Source organism: Pleurodeles waltl, chromosome 1_2 (genome assembly GCF_031143425.1).
Source record: "Pleurodeles waltl isolate 20211129_DDA chromosome 1_2, aPleWal1.hap1.20221129, whole genome shotgun sequence".
In the NCBI taxonomy this organism is placed as follows: Eukaryota; Metazoa; Chordata; class Amphibia; order Caudata; family Salamandridae; genus Pleurodeles; species Pleurodeles waltl.
The window spans coordinates 1,309,270,670-1,309,291,564 of record NC_090437.1 but is presented as its reverse complement, the minus strand read 5'-3'; the positions used below and the strand labels follow the sequence as shown (position 1 = coordinate 1,309,291,564).

At 44.7% G+C, this 20,895-nt stretch overlaps 1 protein-coding gene across 1 annotated transcript in view; it reads left to right on the top strand.

The window, feature by feature from the left end:
- The window catches only part of RAB11FIP5 (RAB11 family interacting protein 5), a 199,281-nt gene that overhangs the window by 164,556 nt on the left and 13,830 nt on the right, over window positions 1-20,895 (top strand). The window contains exon 5 of the mRNA XM_069205596.1: window positions 18,664-18,844. Coding sequence (XP_069061697.1) covers window positions 18,664-18,844 — 181 coding nt within the window. The remainder of the gene's footprint in view (window positions 1-18,663; window positions 18,845-20,895) is intronic.

The following is a 20,895-nucleotide window of genomic DNA, read 5'->3' as shown; positions in this document are numbered from 1 at the left end:
ACGCTCAATAGAAATTAGAGCGCAATGAAACTAATTTTCAGTAGGTCAGAGTGAGATCTTGCCATGGTAGATTTCTGGCTTCCAGAGGAGATAGATTATTAAGGGCAAATTCCCTTAATGTGATGCATGCATCTTTGTGAAACAATTTGTCATTGGTGTCAGAAGAGTAAACTACCTCACACCTTCAAGCCCGAAGACCAAAAGAGATTTGCCAGCATCATCTCTGAGAATCCTTGGAAATCTCGACCTAATGCATGGTGTTTCCCCCACAACAGGATTAGCTGAGTTGGGACTGATGCATCCGTTTATTCTGCATGTGTGTAATCTCTGAAGAGACGCGTGGTTCGTCACTTGGACAGGAATCCGGCTAGTTGCACCTCGTGATTGGATGTGCTGGAGAAAAGTTTCTGCAATCCTGGGGCCAGAACTGGCCTTTTATTAGTTGTCCGTAATTTTCAGGATTATTAGATCATATTTTGTTAATACAAAGCCTTTCCATAATGACAGTAATTTCTTGATTTTATTAAGCGAGACCAGCTCTGAATGTTGCCTGATGCTGCTATTTGTATATGTGATCGGATCAGACAGTGGATTGAACGGCAAAGGTCCCAACTTGGAGACTTTGGCAGGGATCCTGCCAGTACTGTCATGGCAGGAAAGAAAAAAGCTCTTCTATGCGAATAAAAGGTCAGTCTGCACCAGGGTGGCAGCAGATGTATAAAGGAGAAAGACTTTGCAGGGTTCACCAGCAGTCCCCCGGGTATTGTGGCATCTCCCTGAAAAACCTGTCGTAGACTGAGGCCAACTAGAGCAACAAGAGCCCAGACCTCTCTACAACAAAGAAATTGACAGAATTGCTGGGTACACAGTCCCGCCTCCTCAAACCCCCAGAACATTTTGATCACACGTCCTTTTTGACATTTATCCAGTGCCATGTTGAGATGGCAAGCAGCAGACCTGTCCCAGTATCCGATCGGGCGCACTGCCCTGGTCCGTCTATGGTGCACCTTTCACAGGATGCATACCGGGTCAAAGCACGTTATCACACTTAGGATGCCGCCTTCATCGCCTTCCTTGGGGACAGCACATAAGTGAAAGGCGAAGCATCTGTTTGAGGCCACTGGTCACTTTCAGAGGCCAACCAGCCTGCATTTCAAAGGAGGACAGATTCCCTTGCAGGCGGAGAATAGATTTGTTTATGGAAGATGTCTGGGTGTGGGGGGTTTGTAGGACCTCTCTTAGCCACTTCATAGGGGCACCCTCTGGAGATCACTGACTGTGGACCATCTGTGGTGCATGGTCAGTGCTCTTTCTGATCGCTCTATCGCCTCTGTACTGGCATCTGTAATGTGTTGCGGGCTCATGGTCAAAGTGTTTCCTCATTTGCATGGGCTCCCAACGAATTTATCAAAATATAGCAATTAAGAAATCACTTGCAGTATTTCATATAATGAGAAACTCGTGGACACTAAGGGCATCATTACAAGTTTGGAGGTCGGACTGTCGGCACCACCAGGATTAGTCATCCCGGCAGTCCTAATCTGCCAGGATTAGTCGTCCCGGCGGTCCTAATCCGCCAGGGCAGCACTGCCTTGGGGATTACGACCCCCTTCTTCACCAGCGATTTCATGGCAGTAACACTGCCATGAAAAGGCTTGCGTAGATTGGGTGCAGTGGGCCACAGGGACTTGGCAGGGGCAGTGCAGGGGGCCCTCTGGCCAGCACCCATCGCAATATTCACTTTCTGCACCCCCCCCCCCCTTAATTTAAAAAAAAAAAAAACAAGTAAAATATCAGTGAGCAAAAGGAAATCTAGACTGAGAAAATAATTAAAATTGAAAAATTCTACTTTATTTGTGGTTTCTCTTATTCCACAAACACTGTGTACTTAGTTGCTCTAAAGAAGAAAGGTCTCCGATAGTTATGTCCAATCCTTTGTAGCCAAAAAAATGGTGGCCGAACAGTGACTAATTGACCAACACTTGACGTTTCTTTGGATTTAGACTTGAAGGACGTGGCTTGAATGGAATTTTAGAAAGTTCAAATTTAGAATGTATGAGAACAAGCAAATTTGATATTGTTTTACCAATATACTATTTGGTTCAGCTGCTCTGAGATGAAGAGAGCTAAACCCTATTTAGATCTCTTTGAGAATCTAAAAATATTATTTACAGTTTTAAAAAAATGATCATCCCAAAAATACAGAACTTTTAGCTATTTCCCCATATTCACGATACAATCCTCCACATTCCATAAAAAAATGACTAGCAATTAAAAATACCTACAAACATGTTTTTCATACTAGCCTGAAACTGAGCTTAAATGTAGGACATTAATGAACAATAAACTGACTGTAAGGCATATGCAAAAACATGCATTAAACAGGCATTAACTAGGAAGAGGAGAGAATTTAAAAGGAAGGTCTTCGTTTTTCTGAAACAGGTCAATGATGGGATAGACCTCTGATGAAGACTGCTCCATTGACCAGGTGTGAAGTAGAAAAGGATTTACCCCAGGAGAGAGGTTTTACAAAACGTTGGACAGATAAAATATTGGTATTGGAAGTTGAGAAAAAGAGGTGCATTTGCATAAAGACATTATGTACTATGTACACAGACTTGAACAGAATCCTCTTGTAAATAGCTAGCCAATGTAGTAGGATATGTTTTGCTGAGGAGTATATAACTTTTATTACAATAGAATGTAAATTATGGAGCAATATATTTCTCTTGGAATTAAGGGTAGCCTCTTGGACCTTGGAACTACCCTCCATGTTTGTATTATTTATGTGTGTATATGTATATATATGTATATGTATATATGTGTGTGTGTGTGTGTGTGTGTATATATATATATATATATATATATATATATATATATAGATAGATAGATAGATAGATATACAGCCAGTGTTCACTGGTGAGTTATGTTAATGGCACCTCGCTAAGTGAACGCTTGCCCCAGGGCCGTATCAACACTATAAAAACTGTCATCGTATTTTTTTTAAATGTCCCTCCTTTTTTCTTTGAAATCCCCACTTTTCACATAGCAGCACTCATCGTATCTGTCTTCAACTAATATATCTAATTTATCAGATGTGTGCATTAAGGACACTGGTTGAATTAAAGTTGACTAGACCCCTAAACATACACATCCTATATTTTTGGTAAGCCTCCTGCAAATGCCTTAAGACTGGTTGCATCTGCCATTGACCCCCACACCCTCATCAGTTAGTGATTAAAACAGTGTCGACCATGCCTCGCTCTGAGCACAGGTGGTACAGGTTTCTCTGTTTTGACTTGGAATCTGATTGATCTGGTAATGTGTGAATTTACCAGACATACGGCTTCATCAGTTCTGGAGTGTGGAAAGACCAGTGTTTCTCTTATTAGTTTAGAAACATTTGATGAAGTTGGTTTGGTTTCATAGCAAGATTATAAGCAAGATTTTAGAACGTTATCTACAGTTGGGGATCCCAATTGAGCGGTGACTCAGTGTGGAATAAATTCAAAATCTGTACATTGTGGTTAGTTTTAGAGTGGTTTCCAGCCTGAGGTCCGGGGATCCTGGGGGTGTGGGGGCAGGGTTGATCCGCGAACCCTACTCAAGGGGTCCGCAACTGCTTAGAAAATTAAAGGATATTAACTGATTAGCTCCTTAGCTTTCAGTAATGACTCTGTGGATGCCCAGATGCAAAAAGTGATTCAGTGGCGGTCCCCGGGTTCCAGTAATGATAAAGTGGGGGGTCCACGGAAGTGAAAATTTTGGGAACCACTGACTTAAAGATATTTCCTTCTTTTTCGATCTTAGGTACTTAGCTCCACCTATGATTCCTGCATTTAGCAGCATTTTGTTGGTTGTTGCTCTGTTTTCAGCTGAGTGGAGAACGTATTTACTCCAAAAAGCATTTCGCCTGCACTTTCATTTCCTGCTTCCTCTAATGATTGGATTGTAGGTTTTTGACTGTAGTTATTTCATTTTCTCTGCTATTTGAAAAATCTTTAATCTTGCAATTGCCTGTGAATTGTACACTTTGTAATCCTTTCCTTATTTTTGTTTATTTCAAATATTTTTATTTGTTTTCTATCAGTGAAAATACAGTGTATTGGGAGGTTCATAGCTTGACTTAAAAGCCCAGGAATGTTCAATAAAAAGAACTAATTACATCAGTTAAGGAATTATCAGTCCATATAAAGAATGCACATTTTAATTTCTATTTAGACCTAGTTATAGAAAGTATATTGTTTGTGTTATGTCAAATCAATACATTGTTCTTTATGGTATGTGGCTGGGAAGTAGAGTTGAAATCTGTTCATCCTTAGATAGATTAACACCATCGTAAAAATACAGAAATAAAAAGGGAGACATTGGCCTGGGTGACCAGAGCTGTAAGGTGAGGTAATACGATAAGTGTTTATATGTTTACTGTGGTTTCAGCTTTTGTAGGTGTCTAGTTTCTCACGTGTGTGCTGTGGAGCTATTATTAAAAGTTAGTATGTATTAAATTGTCATTGCCCCTAATAATGCACACCCATGCCCACCAGGTATGGGACCTTCAGGCTTTTCCAAATCTAATAAAATGGCTTTAATGCTATCAGTTTTTAATAGAAGATCCATTAGTGACAAATCGCCTTTCTTAAGTTCTGGATTAATGCCACTCAGCCAAGGGTCAGTGTTGATTTGGAAGTTTAAAGTAATCATGGATTTGACTATTAGGGTAGTAGTCTGTTCAGTTTCAGACCATAATGGTTGTATATGTTTGCAGTTAAATAGTATATGTTCTAGGTTAGGTGTGGGGCTGCAGCATCCCCAGCGTCCATTGCAATCTATTTTGTATGCAAGGATGGGACGTTGGCATGTCCTGGTCATCCTACATCTCTGCTCTGCCCAAACCATTCTCCTTCCTCTCCCGGTAGTCCTTCTCTGCCCCAGGTAAAGAAGATGGTTACTCTGTGCAGTTGCTGGAGGAGTTCAGCTTCCGCACAGCATATGAGGACATGCCTGATGCAACACAGTGTTGGGCAGTCTCCACAAAGACGTGTGAACACTTACACAGCACGAAAACCGTTTCAGGAACGTGTCCGATTCGCTGCTTGATGGTGTGTGCTTCTGTGGGTACAAGTAACCAAAATCACCAGTGGTTTGTTTGTGATGCTGATTTTAATTCTCAGAGTAATTAAAATTGCATTTAAAAAAAACATTAATTTTCATTCAAGTTACAAAATTAAAATATTAAATTACAATAAAATACTGTAAAATAAAACAATTACAAAAAAAAACATAAGCAAAAACATAAGCAAAAGTCAATATAATAGCAAAAACTACAATTAATTGCATCTCCAAAGTAATAAGTATATAACAAACAGTTACTCCATTTAAAACCACATCATAAATAAAACAAAGTTGGCATTCCAGATTCACCACAGAAGTGTAACAAAATGTAAAAATGTGAAGATTTTTTTTTTAGCACTTCCTTTTCACCCTGAAACAGTAAGGAAACTGCTGCAGTTTAGGAGGATAAAAAGTACTATTACTCCAAAATATGCTATAAAAGGGAAAGTATTGAAGTTTGGAGGGCTCAGAACTACTATTCTCACTCCAACTAACAAACAGTAGAGAAAGATTAAAAAATACTAGTTATAAATTAAATTTTAATAAATTGCAACATTAAAAGTAAAACAAAATCAACTTTATTACTAACTAAAAACTCTTACTTAAAAATCCAAAAATATAATTCTAAAAAATAACAATTTAGACATTATTTACCAACTAAACACTCACAAAAAAATAGGATAAGCATTTTCCACCATACTCGCCTAAAATCCCAACATGCCACAAAAAATGTGTAACAATACTAAAATAAAATGAAAATAAAGAATAGTAAAACTTAAACACATTAAAAAATAAATAAATTTAAACAATTTACAAATGCGAACAAGGGGGTGTATGGGAAAGCAATGGGGAGTAAGCAACAGGGAGCTGGTAGATGGGAGGGGAAAGCAGTGCTCAAGAGAGAAGCACACAAGCGAGAAACCAATGTGGGGGAGAAGAACAGGCATGGCAGAGAAACACAGAATGGCGGAGGCGGGGACGAGAAGTATAAGAGGGAGACAGCTGGAAAACATATGCAGTCTTGTCAGATTGCTTAACTGAAAAGAAAAATGTAACTCCTGAAAAGTGAACAATGGAAGGACACAAGTAAAGTGGATATACTCAAGGGGAGGAACAAAGAGGAAGGCAAGCCCTCATGAGACAACAAATAAAATAACAAGCTAATAAATAACATTAAAAGGCAACCAGTGGTAAGCAGTAGGCAAGCAGTAGCTCTTTCACAGCCAAAGAGCTTGTGCTACCTGGTAGGCGAGACCTAAAAATCTACAGTTTAGTGCCACAATAATTTTATTTGTATTGGGAAAAGTTGAGATTTTTTTTTTTTTTTTTTTTTAGAAAAGCCAACATTTGTTTTATAGATTGCTTGAGGCTTATGCAACCTCCTACAACCAGCGAAAGAACATCTTGTAAATGTATGCTCAATTGCATCAGTAACAAAATGCAAACGTAAGGCAGACTTGCGCAACCCTTTATTCCATCTGTCGCTACAGCTAGACAAACCTAGACAAGCATGTTGAACATTGGTAGATTATCCATGGCACAAAGCAAGTGCTACCACAATGAACAACACATTGGAGGCAGCTATATCCTGGAGAATTCCTTCTTACAGTGGACTCCAGTGCACATATGTTTGGGAGCTGTAGTAGGCCATGGAAGTCTAGAATGGAGGGCAGTGTTTTTCAATATGTGAATCCACACAGGAATGGATTCAGAGGAGTGCAGTGGTCTGATCTGGGGAAGTACCAATGTTAAGTTTCTGGGAAGCCAGTATTTTGCAGCCTTGCATCGTGAGATCCTTATGCAGCACACAGCGCTGCTCACCTAGTATCTGCAACAGTGGTGCCAGTATTCTTCTCTCAAAAGATGCTGGTGTCTCACTTCAGGCTAATGGATTATTCTGCAAGACCTCCAAAATCAAGAAGCAGTGTATGGTAGCTCTCCTTGTGATGTATTGAAGAAGCTCAATTCACGTGTCTGGCTTCACTGTGGTGGACATGGCAGCATCTCATGTTAGTGAAGATCTTCAAGAAGGCAGAACTTCTAAGTAGGCCCATGGTTAAGGAGCCCGTGGACTTCCCTTTCTTATTGGCATGGGCAGCGCAGGGGCCCCGATGGACAGACCAGTCGCACTTTTCACTGTCCATTACAGACAGTGAAAAGTACGACTGGTGCTGTTGCACCCTACGCACAGCAACATTGCCGCCGGCTCAATTACGAACCGGCACCAATGTTGTGGGATGTTCTCTGCTGGGCCAGCGGGTGGAAACACTGTTTCCGCCTACTGGCCCAGCATGGAACTTGTAATGAGGCCCGTGGGAAGGCGGACGCACTGGCGGCAACCTGACTGCGGGAGCTTAGAGGGCGGCCTTTTCTGCCCGCCAAACTCAAATGTCTTTGTGACAAAAATAGACAACATCTAAATGTGTATTTAAAAAGATCTATTTTAAAAAGGTTGCACTGTCTATAGAAAAATAAGATTTAGGCCCTCATTAACCCGACTGCCTCATCCAGTCATATTGCGATGTTCCCACTGGGCTGACTGGTGGGAATATCCTGCTACGACATGCCCGGTCGGAACAGTGCTATGGTATTGTCTCGGCCCAGGCCCATACTGTAGCACAACAGCACCCTTTGCAGACAGTGCGCATTTCGAGGGTGCTGTGCAGCAAGGCCCTTGCCCTGCCAAAGACCTGGTTGTGAGCAGTGCTGGAGCCCCCCTCTGGCCCCCCAGCATTTCCTTTCGTCCAGCCTTTTCATGGCGGTTAAACCAGGCAGAAATGGGACTTGTGATCAGCACAGTGGCTGACCACGAGTCTGATTGCCGTCGGCCTGCCAGGAACCATGTTCCTGGCGGGGACAGCAGTTCCCTGGCGGTCCGACCGCCGGGGTAGTAATGTGGCGGTCAGACTACCTGGAGTGTGGCAGTCCATCGCAAGGCTGGGAGTCTCAAAAACACCAGCTTCATAATGAGGCATTTAGTCTTGTCCTGCATATAGAAGACAAGCTTTGGCAATGCCAGTAGGCCTAGCTTTTAAATTAGAGTGGTTGCGCCAAGTCCGTGATGGATTAAGACATTTAGTAAGTCAGGATACATGCTCTCGGTCACTCATCTTGCCATTCATCACCCAACTCATTCTTGTTTTCATACAGTTACACAACCATAACAAACTCATGCAAGATAAATTTAAAGAATAAAAGTAGAAAAAAAAACTATTGCCATGTAAGTATGGCAGGCATATGCTTGCAATAACAAAAACCTACACATAGCAACAGGTGCCCGTTGTGCAGTGGTATTGGACATGGTGTTTCATTATTTATTTCATTCTAAAATTACAAATATGTATGAAATGACAGTTGGGATAACCGTACACAGCACCTCTCAAAAGGGCCGCACAATGATTATCACAATGAAAATCTGCCTCTGGGTTTGTCAAGGGGATAACAAAGCTCTTGCCTACCTGGTAGTGTGAGATTTCAAGTAACACCCCACCTGTCTCGAGGCAGTAACACAGCTCGACAATAATCCACCATTAAAGGGATATTGGCTTTAACAAAAGCCATTCATCAATAATTCCTACCTACTGCCTTTGTCATAAGGTTTTACAATAAATAGAACTGACTTCGGTCTTGGGACACAAGTTCCATTTGACTTGTCACCATGACCAACTCAAGCCTACTGTACTGAGCAAACACTTTAATAAGGTCAGCGTCCAGCACACAGTCACACAAATCAGAAATGTAAATACCATTAAAATTAGTAAAGCAAAATACAAGGTCTGCTAAGAGGTCCTAACCAGGATAATCATAATGCAGACCTTCTCTCTGTAGGTTGTCTGAGCAGGTAACCAACATGGAACCACTTATCCGCTCTGGTAAACTGCGAGATTCCGTGTATTAAATACCTTTCTACAGATTTTATTAGAGAGATAAAAATCTACCCTTAAGTGCCTTTTGACTTTAACATATCTGTTTCTTAGTAAATGTCAGGCCTGCTAAACTTATTGTAACTTTTCATAATATGCGGATCTAGCTTGTAGTCCTGTACATTGACTTGCCACCATAACAAGGCTCTGCTTTTATTGAGCATAAGCCTTCACACATGGCAACCAAGGAACAGGCACCACAATTCTCTTCCCGTCTAGGAGATGTGTACTTTCCTTGATAGTCTGCACCCAGCAGCTGGATAAATAAAGGATCAGATGGTTGGAGGGTAGGTACCCCGTGGAAGCACACAGCATTGGACAACTTAGAAGTCGTATTCAGATGAACCAAGTCACAGCCCCTCTGTAGTACTTCAGAAAGGTGGTTTTTTTTGTTATCACTTAAGGTCTGCAACAGGTGAGCCCAAGCCAAACCCTAAAAGGTTAAATCATTAAAAGATACTGCTTCAGCCTTTCCTGCTGCAGGAGCAGACACCACCCCATCCTACCCCCCCCCCCCCCTCATATTTGAGTTCTTGGGTGCTGAACGTTCAGTTATTTCCTCATTATCCCACCAACCCCTCACATATCATCTCATTTTCAGAGTATGCATTCTCGAATATTCTAATACTTCTCCTAGGGCCATTGAGTTTGTATCCAGTGATTTTTTTCTATCAGTGTTTGTTACAGTTCATTTAGACTCCAAGCTGCACAAACCTAACAGGATGCCATCCGATATGATCTGAGTACATTATTCAACATCACAAGAGACAGGCCTTCAATAATGTGTATTGACTGGTTTGAAATGAGATAGAATTTGGGAGGCCAGGAAGCAACTAGAGCTAGGCCACAGCTACAGAAAGTAGCTCTGGGGGTGTTATTCTTTCATTATTTTGCACTCTGCCTTGCTCAAAGTTGTTTCATACAAACCATTGAAATAACGTTAGATCTCATACCGACAAGAGCCTTACGCTGGGCAGACCTTTTCATGCTTCCAGTTATCTCTGTCAACCCAAACAAGTTCTCACAAGTGTTATTGATGCCTCAAAGAAACTTCCATCCTAGATCGATGCATGAATCTTGCTTGATGAGGAATATATCCTAATTTATGTCCAGGTTGCCTGGCATAGGTCTTAGAAAGTATCTTGTTGCGTTCTTTCGTGGTTGAAGCTCGGCTCCTGTCCTCACACTCTGGTATTCTGTAGGTAGGCAGCAACCGCGCTTGCTGAATGACCTTGGCCTCTCGTAGGGGTTCAAGAGTGCTCCAAAACTTCAATATGTGCAGCAGAAACATTGCCAATCTGCTCTGAAGCCCAGACTCAGTCTTGTGTTCCTCCAATCATCTCAGTCCGTGGAAGACTGAAACCTTCAGATTCCTGATTGAGGCAAGACTTCCAGCATTGTGCAGATCTTCCTGGTGGCTTTCTATATGGTGGAGGAGATGGTGTTCTTCAGAATCTTTTTCTTCTTTTGTTAGCCTGTGAAGCAGTTTTCAAGTCTGTCTGCAACAGGCTTGTCCACAAGTCTAATGCTTTCTAAGGCACTCATGTCGCTAATCTTCTCCAAGGACCGTTTCAATTAAAGAACCCGCGCTCATCTCTGGGGAAGCTTGTGAGTGATCACTTTTGAGGGATACGTTTCATATGTATATATCATATGGTTAGTACCATTGCATTTCTATCTTTAGTAAATAACACTTGTTGCAATCGGCTCAAGATCTCAAACTGCCTTTTTACTGCAGTTATCACAAAGTTGGTGTAGGAGGCTGGCTGGGCTTATAGTGGGTACCTTGTGGTACTTACACCTTGTGCCAGTCCCTTATTAGTAGAATAGAGGTGTTTCTAGCAGCTTAGGCTGATAGATGGCAAAGCAGCTTAGGCTGAAATAGGAGACATGCAAAACTCCTACTATACCACTTATATCATATAGCACAATATCACAAGAAAACCCTATAATACTCAGAGCTACTAAAAATAAAGGTACTTTATTTTAGTGACAATATGCCAAAAGTATCTGAGGATATTCTCCATTAGCAGGTAAGTAATATACACATTATATGTACACAAACCAAAATCAGGAAAGTAACAGTAAGAAAAGTAGTGCAAACAATGTAGAATCACAATAGGATGCAATAGGTAGAAATAGGCCTAGGGGCAACACAAACCATATACTCCAAAAGTGGAATGCGAACCACGTATGGACCCCAGGCCTAGTGTAGGCTGTAGAGGGTCACTGGGACTGTGAGAAAACAGTGAGGGTGTCCAAAATATCCCACCGCAGGACCCTGAAAAGTAGGAGTAAAGTTCCCTACTATCCCAGAAAGACAATATAGTTGAGATCGGGGATTCTGCAAGAACAACAACTGCTACCAAAACACTGAAGACGGATTCCTGGACCTGAGGACCTGTAAAGGAAGGGGACCAAGTCCAAGAATCACGCAAGTGTCCGGGGGGGGCAGGAGCCCACTAAACCCCAGATGAAGGTGCAAAAGGGCTGACTCCGGGTGGAAGAAGCCAAAGATTCTGCAACAACGGAAGGTGCCAGGAACTTCTCCTTTGGTCAGAAGATGTCCCCCGGCGTGCTGGAGGATGCAGAGTTGTTTCCAGGCAGAAAGACTGCAAACAAGCCTTGATAGCTGCAAGAGTCGCGGTTGAGGATTTTGGGTGCTGCTGGGGACCAGGAAGGACCAGGGTGTTGCCACTTGGAGGAGGAGACAGAGGGGGCGCTCAGCAACTCAGAGAGCCCCGGCAGAAGCATTTAGCACCCACAGAAGTACCTGCACAGGCACTAAGAAGATCTGAGGACAGCAGTTGACTCAGAGTCACAAAGGAGGGTCCCACAACGTCTGAGTCCAACTCAGCGAGTTGGGCAATACAGGACGGAGTGCTGGGGACCCAGACTAGGCCTTGCACAAAGGAATCCTTAGAAAAGTGCACAGAAGCCAGAGCAGCTGCAGATCACGCAGTACACAGGATTACTGTCTGGCATGGGGAGGCAAGGACTTACCTCCACCAAATTTGGACAGAAGGGCCACTGGACTGTGGGAGACACTTGGACCCAGCTTCTGTATTCCAGGGACCACGCTCGTCCGGATGAGAGGGGACCCAGAGGACCGGTGATGCAGCAATTTGGTGCCTGCGTTAGCAAGGGGAAGATTCCGTCGACCCACGGGAGATTTCTTCAGAGCTTCTGGTGCAGGGTGAAGGCAGACAGCCCTCAGAGCATGCAACACCGGGAAACAGTCGAGAAAGCCAGCAGGATGAGGCGCTACAATGTTGCTAGTAGTCGTCTTGCGACTTTGTTGTGGTTTTGCAGGCGTCCTGGAGCAGTCAGCGGACGATCCTTGGCAGAAGTCGAAGAGGGAAGTGCAGAGGAACTCTGGTGAGCTCTTGCATTCGTTATCTGAGGAATAGCCCAGAAGAGAGACCCTAAATAGCCCAGAAAGGAGGATTGGCTACTGAGAAAGGTAAGCACCTATCAGAGGGGGTCTCTGACGTCACCTGCTGGCACTGGCCACTCCGAGCTGTCCATTGTTCCCCAACACCTCTGCATCCAAGATGGCAGAGGTCTGGGACACACTGGAGGAGCTCTGGGCACCTCCCCTGGGAGGTGCTGGTCAGGGGAGTGGTCACTCCCCTTTCCTTTGTCCGGTTTCGCGCCAGAGCAGGGCTGGGGGATCCCTGAACTGGTGTAGACTGGCTTATGCAGAGATGGGCACCATCTGTGCCCATCAAAGCATTTCCAGAGGCTGCTACTCCCCAGCCCTTCACACCTATTTCCTAAGGGAGAGGGTGTAAGACCTTCTCTCAGAGGAAATCCTTTGTTCTGCCTTCCTGGGACCAGGCTGCCCAGGCCCCAGGGGGGCAGAAACCTGTCTGAGGGGTTGGCAGCAGCAGCTGCAGTGGAAACCCCGGAAAGGCAGTTTGGCAGTACCCGGGTTCTGTGCTAGAGACCCGGGGATGCAGGGAATTGTCCTCCCAATAACAGAATGGTATTGAGGTGACAACTCCATGATCCTAGACATGTTACAAGGCCATGTTCGGAGTTACCATTGTGACGCTACAAATAGGTAGTCTGGGGAATTTGCCCTGAACAATGTGGGGGCACCTTGGCTAGTGCCAGGGTGCCCACACACTAAGTAACTTGGCACCTAACCTTCACCAAGTGAGGGTTAGACATATAGGTGACTTATAAGTTACTTAGGTGCAGTGAAAATGGCTGTGAAATAACGTGGATGTTATTTCACTCAGGCTGCAGTGGCAGTCCTATGTAAGAATTGTCAGAGCTCCCTATGGGTGGCAAAAGAAATGCTGCAGCCCATAGGGATCTCCTGGGACCCCAATACCCTGGGTACCTAGGTACCATATACAAGGGAATTATAAGGGTGTCCCAGTGTGCCAATGAGAATTGGTAAACTTTGTCACTAGCCTGCAGTGACACTTTTAAAAGTAGAGAGAGCATAAACACTAAGGTTCTGGTTAGCAGAGCCTCAGTGAGACAGTTAGGCATCACACAGGGAGCACATACAGGGCATACTTTATGAGCACTGGGGCCCTGCCTGGCAGGATCCCAGTGACACATAGACTAAAACAACATATATACAGTGAAATATGGGGGTAACATGCCAGGCAAGATGGTACTTTCCTACAGTTGGTTTTCATGAAGACCATCTCTGGTCACTGTATGCCATGGGTCACTAGCCCAGGTCACCTCGGTATGTAATATTGTAATATGCTGGCATATCTTCACGCAGCAGTAGACTGTTGTGCTGCCTGTGTGACCGGCACCTGGTCCTGTCCCTTTCTGTCTAGCTCCTCTCGATGGCCATTCCTGGTGACACTACAGCGCAGGTTGCTGGACTGTGCCCGTGTGTTCTGGTTCTTGCAGCCTCAGCATGCCACTTCCCCCACCTACTGCCTTTAACTTCTACTAATGGATCTGCTGCTAGGTTGGTACAGCACCTATGCCCTAGCAGCACCAGTCATTCAGCATCCTCCCAGCAGGCACTCTGTGTGTGGGAAGATGGCAAAGGTCTCTGCTTCCTCATTGACAAATAGGAGCCTCTTGATGTTGAACCAGTATTCCTCCTCATGGCTGCTCTATCCTGTTCCTTGCGCAGCTTTGGAAAGGGAATTGTGCCAGTACTGTAGACAGTGGCGACCCGCCTGGTGCCCTGCATCGTACCACCACCAAAGGTCTCAGATCTTTCTAGTTTAGAATGCAGAAATGGAATTCCAAAGCCCATCCTAGATCTTTTATTTGAACAGCTCTTGCGTATGACTGGTTTCTTCAATAGAATGAAAAGTCTGGTGGTGCTCATCTTTGTTTGATGGAGACTGATGGCAGAGATGGTTTCCTTTGAACCTCTAGATCATTGCTAGATCAACTGATTCTTTCCTACCCCAAGGGAAGCAAGTGGATTAATTTCCTACTGCCTCTACCCTTCACATATTTACCACCTTTTCTTCAGATCAAGTTACACACCAGCCTCTAATTCTGAGAAGTGCAATTAAAGCACACAATTCGGTGCAGTCATTACACACACAGACACACACACACGTGCGCGCTCTCTCACGCTCTCTCGCTCGCGCTCCCTCTCCTCCAGCCCTGTCTTTGCATGGATGCTCCTGCTGGTCTCAGAATACCATGTGGTGCAACTTTGGACGAGAACGTTGTTGGTTGCAACAGCCTGCATTTAAGCAGATGTTTTGTTTCAAAAGTCGTGGAAAGCTGCTCAAGTGGTGTTACTGGAGGAGTTTAGCAGCATAACTTAGTTGTTGTGTGTCGTCGAGGCCTGGGTACATCATGCTTGGGATCATCATAACGTAACGGTAAGGCAGCAGTGGTGATGTAAATCCGCATGACTGAGGGGGGGCGACTTGTGGGTGCATCTGATGTGCATGAGAAGGATCATGTGCTCCAAGAGCTAGTGCAGTGAGCAGTAGTCTGCAGCCAAGGTTGTACCTGTCTTCACCAGGAGACTTTTTCTTGGGGTGTTCTTCTTATGGAATCTAGGTAGAGGGGAGCAGAATTCTTTGCACAATCTTCAGCCATTATCTGATCAGCTGGAGGGGCTGTGGTAGAGGTTACGTATCTTGGCGTGCCTTCACCAGTTGGTCTGTAAAGGAATGGCTGTGCTGGCAGAATAAAGCATCATGTGCCTCTTGGGTAGGTGACCAGTCAGGTCTTCAATGCTTTGTCAATAGCCAGTAGGTCCCGAAAGTTGCAAATGTTTGCTGTCTTGGCAGAAAAGGTTGAGATACCAACTTAGGGTATGCTCTGCACTGGTATTTTGATTATCAGGTAATGTTGAGATAGACTTGCTTAGAAGAGATATGTAAAGGTTCTCTAAATAGGAGCGTTGGTCCTGTTCTAGGCGGGGAACAATGGGCAACGTAGAGGGCTTTTAGGGAAACCTACAGCTGGTAGTATTGAGCAGGGCGCCCAAGGTCCAGTTAATGCTAGTCTGGCCTGCATTAACTCCCTGTTGCTATAAATGTTTTTTGTGCCACTGAAGCATGTATTCTGGCGCATCTACAGAGTAGGGAGTTGTGCAGTGCACAATGATGGTTGCCTGTGCACTGTGAGGGAAGTCCAGGAAAGTAAAGATTTTTCTGACTGTTTTCTGCTGGATAAAGATCGGCCAAAGAAACTCAATAGTGGCTTCCTGGGATTACCCGCTGTAACTCATTCGGCAAAATCTACTGTTTTTATTGTGTAATTTGAAGGAATTACTTGTCAACATGGGTATTGTTTCCAGATTGGACTAGACCAATGAAGGGACATCTTAAGGATCCTGGGGGCCCTGGAACAGCTTTGAATTTATTACCCAGTTTCAGCTCTTTCATGCCCTCTTTGGCCAGTGTGCACAGTCATCCTGGGCCAAATTCTAAACGTGATTACATCTAATTATCAGGGACAGTAATGTGTCCTCAGTATTGTAACAGAGCATCCGCTCGCTAATATTACTGCAAATAATATCTGCAACACCCTCCCATTTCTCATATGTGAGGGTCTGTTTTGATCTTTTAAAAAAACGCAACATTTCTCTGCAAAATTCCTGTAACCGATTCTCACACATCACCCACATCAACAATAAATTAAAGGAAAACGGTATTTAAAACAGTCTGTGTAAGAATTATTGAAGGTCATCAGGGAAGGCCTTCTGAGGAACAGATCGGACTATTGGGGGGTCCCATGAAAAGCTGGGGCCCTGGTCCAGAGCCCGCTTTGCCCGTGCCTTAAGTCTATGCACCAATACCCACCACTTGGGTCTTCCCGCATACTCCTAAATGCTTCAACACTGAATTGACTTTCAGGCCATTAAACCTGTTCATATGATGCTTATTACGAATTTGGCCCAGACAAGTGTTCCTAAAAATGCTCTGTGATTGGGCTCTAAATGACATTTGCTAGTAGCTAGATATAATTATTTCAGATGTCGGGTCAAGCCTTAATTCAGGTCCCTCGTCTACCTCAGAAGATTTTCTCCATTTGGAACCACTTGCATTATCAGAAAGCTCCGAAGGCTTCCCTTTTTTTCCTGCCCTGTGCTCCTTCTTAGATGTTCATCACAGTCCTCACCCCAAGAAGCCTTTTCGCATATGTTGTACTTAATAAATAATCTAATTCACACGGGGTTCTCAGTCAGTGGAAGGGGCATCGACGGCCATCTTGCTATGGGATCTGAAAGTGAGGCAGAGTCCAAGTTCATGCCACAACCTTTCATTGTGTCGGTGAGAGTGGGCTATTGCGTTCTGCATACTGGTTGTCAGCAGCAGTTGTGGACATCTAATGTCTCACTGATCTGCAGGTGTGTATTTCTTTCTTAGATCCTGATTCTCCTAAACCTAAGTGCAGTGCAATTGACTGGGGTTTCAGCTTCCACAGGATCTCAGTAATGTGCTTACTTGTACATTGGTGACTGAGGGATTCAGTAACTTCCAGCAGAGGTTTAAGGTAGATATTAAACAGGGTAAGGGGAGGAGGTAAAAGATGGAGTCCATTTTGCATGCTTTGAGAGGAAGGAGATCCTCCAATCTAAAGTCTTTTCTTCATCCAGTTATTTGATGATTGAGGTGTGTGGGAGGTAGCAGATAAGTCCACAAATATCAAGTCTCGCCCACTTGAAGTAGGTGGTCATCAAGTGCCATCCTTGGGCTTGGCTAGGAGCAGTGCCAGACACTTAACGTAGTTTAGTAATGTAAGCATAGCGCTTGGTATCTGTTTACTCGGGAACAGTCCATTGAAGATAAAGCTGAATTAATTTGGGTAGTTTGGGTTGTATGTGAACTTCTCAGGAGATGCTTTATGTAGGAGATTAACATAAGTTGGGAAGTTCTCCAAGAAATCAGTTGCCACCGTGGAGTTCGAGATCTGTTGGTTTCTTGTTGCAGTAGTGTTGGTTAGTTGGGGTCAGCAGTGCTTGGCTTATGAATTCAGACGGAGTCTTGAGAAGTTCCTTTGGGGGTTGGAGTCTGAGATGCAAGGGATGTTTCCTTGTAGCATTTTTGGTAGGTCTTTATAATTGAATGTGTTGTTTGTCCACTTGTTAAGCGCTCCGCTTTCACTTAGGTCCTGGAGTGTGGCTCTTCAAAATTAATGTAGAGTTTGGTAAGGCTTCGGAAGTGCTGGCAGTGGTGATTTTGCTGCTGTTTGAGCGGCAGCCGGGTGCTGATGGCAGGATCTGAAATTCAGCAATAGAAGAAAGGGACAGTTTCTCATTAAAGAAAAGATTTATGATGGGTTTGCTGATGTCTTGAAGAGGTATTTGAGGCTGGCATGGCTGCATGCAGGTCATGCTACTGATGTTGCTGACACATGAAGCTTCCCTGTAAGATCTACATTGAAGAGGGCTATTGCTTGCTAGTCAGTCTACAGATGTGCATGATGTTTGATATTGGGGCTAAAATGGCAATGTGCCCCGCCATGTGTATACGTGGTACAAATGTCCAAATAGGTGTTGATGGCGGGTCAGGCATTCAAGAGCAGGGGGGCTAGATTTAGCTGTAGCACAGTCTGTGGGCTCAAACCAGATGGTGATCACCAGTGATCTGGGAGTTATCTTGGATTGATGCTAGAACCTGAGGAAAGGCCACGAAAGCTTGGGTTGGATGGTGATGAATGGGAGTCTAGCATATTCCTAAATATGTTTGCATTCTGGGGTCACAAACTGCCAAAGTGTTGACAGCAAGTATCAAAATGTGGCTGCTGACAAACCCTGAGGCATCTTTGTTCAATCTTTTCTGGTGGATGATCCTATAGCCATGAGAGATTGCTCCATACATAATGGGGTCCACATCATTTCCAAGCCAGGTCGCAGTAACAGCTCAGGTTGGTGATGGGGGAGAGGACCACTGGTGTGGATTCTTAAACTTTGTCCTTGCATTGGCCAGAAGACAAACCCTGCTGTCTGTTTCGTTGTTGTTTCATATTCCTCACCGGTCATAGCTCAGTTTAGCTTCTTATCCAACTCCTATGATCCCATTCCCATCTCTTTGCCCCTTCTGTGGTCATCTATTCACGTCTTCACACATTATTAGAGCCTCATGCCAACGTTGTTTTGGACACGATGCATTAATACTGTTTTTAGTACAAGGGATTTCAGTTAACCCTCTGGTTCTACCCACAGCCCTCATCCTGTGAAGCCGATCAGCGCAGTGGTGTTGGAGAGCTCCGATAAGAAGCAGCAGAAGTCCGGCCTGACTACCGCCTTCAGCAGCGGCCTGGAGAAGCTGAGGACTGCTACGACTGGCAGCGTTCAGCCTGTGACGCCATCGGTGACGCTGAGCCGTCAGCAGGATGGCTTAAAGGTAAGAGCTACCCGTGCAAAGGTTCTCCTGACGAGTGCTTGAAACTGAGGAAGTAGTGAAGAGGAGCTGCTAGGAGCTGACGCTAGTTCACGTCTGCTGAGTAGTTACTCTTTCCAAACAGCGGCTCCTCACCTGTAGCGGAACGTCTGCTAGGTTAGTTAAAATTGAAGCTTTAGAGATTGATCAGCGTTCTTCTGTGATCTAAATTTAATTTCATCCGGTGAATGTGACGTTGGTCTGAGCTGAGAGGACTTGGCCAAATGTACCAACAAACGTGACTGCAGTATTTTGGCGCAAAAGATGAGACTTCCTCGACAGGCTCTGTTACGCTTCAGTCCCAGATCAAACTTTCTCTTTTGAAGATGTGCAGGCGTAATTAAACGCCAGTGTAATTAGGGCCCATAGTTGAACAAGTATGTCCATGTCCCTCAAACCAAACAGAATGTGGATTGAATACTAAAATATGCCATAAAGAGTTAAAGGATATGATGAATAATCTAAAAGTGGGCACATTTAAGGTGGAGGACGCGAAGAACATTCTGGGGGACCGAGCACTCGTAGGGAGGGACTGACCGGAGGCAAACAGGGGTTTGTTAAGGGGCTAGAGAAACAGCCAGAAAGAAGTGTCTTCAGAGACGGCTCTCCCGCAGAGCCTAGTCTTGGTTGGCCCTGGCCTTAGGAGGCAGAGGCGCTGTCCGAGGAGGGCACTCTGGCCTCTCTGCGCCACATTGAGCATGTGGACAAACACCCTCAAAAAGACATTAATGCATGATCCTGCCTGTGCGCCCAGTCTCTAGCTGGGCTTCTTGGGGATGCTATGTAGACCTGTATTGGAAGGCATGAGCATAGCATCCCCAAGAGCAGAGGCTGCAGGTTTCTCTCAGCCTTGCAGCCCCCCGGGCACTCGGAGGGAATGCCACCAACAGTAACATTGGTGTGAGGCTGGCCAGCTGCTGATGAGGAACATGTGGAGACATCCATACATGTAAAGGTTGATCATCTCAATTTCTCTTACCACACCAGGCTGAGCAAGTGTCCGGGTCTGACCAGACCAGCACACGCTTGCTTCTGAAGCTTCTCCCCCGATACATCTCACTCCCACGCATGAAAGCATGCATGTGCGTGGTAAACACCATTGTGTGAGTGACAAAAAGTATAATGTAATAATGTGTGAGACTGGGTGTTTGTAAAATTTCAAACCTGGCTAGAATACATTTGCACCAGGCACAGCAGCTGTTGTGTTGCGGCGGTCTTTGGCAGACTCAACCCCAGCACTGCTGTGCGGCCCAATCTTGGGGGCATGGTGACCCATGCAGGGGGCCTAAGCTCATGGAACTGGAGAAAGGAAGGACAGATCTAGGAACAAGACTCAACTGCAGGGACACTGAAGCACTCCTCACAGTCCAGAGTCCTGGCACTGACTGAGCGAACTCGCCATAACAGAAAGGGCGAGTGCGGACGGTGAGGATAGTTAGGAAACGGGTGGGCGTTGCATTAATTCCACATGCCAGAGTACATACGAGACCAATCAAGGAATGGATACAAAGCGGTTGTCACAGGCGCTGGGAAGTTGGAGGGATCTAGTGGTTGTTGCTCAGAAGGTACAGAAAGAAGCAGCATGGCGGAACTTGGACAATATTGCAATGGCAGGCCTTCCATTCAACCAGCTCCCTCATTGGCCATCACCAGAGATGCATCCCACACAGTTGGAGAGCAGAAGTCAGGAACCAGAACGTCCGGGCCTGTGATCCTCAAGGAAGCAGAGCTGCACACACCTTTGTTGCAACTGAAGACAGTTTTCCTGCTACTAAGGGCTTTTCAGGGACAAGTTAAGGGGTAGACCATACAAATCCAGATGGAAAACACATGTTTTGCCTAAAAAAAGCAAGGGAGGTGGGGGCAAGGTCACACGTACTGTCCCAGCTAGCCCAGAACATTTGTAGATGGGCAGTTCAGCGACACAACCTTAATTGTGATACACTGGCAGGTATACAGAAAGTAGAGGTGGACAGACTAAGCAGAGAAGTAACCATTTCACATTAATAGTAGGA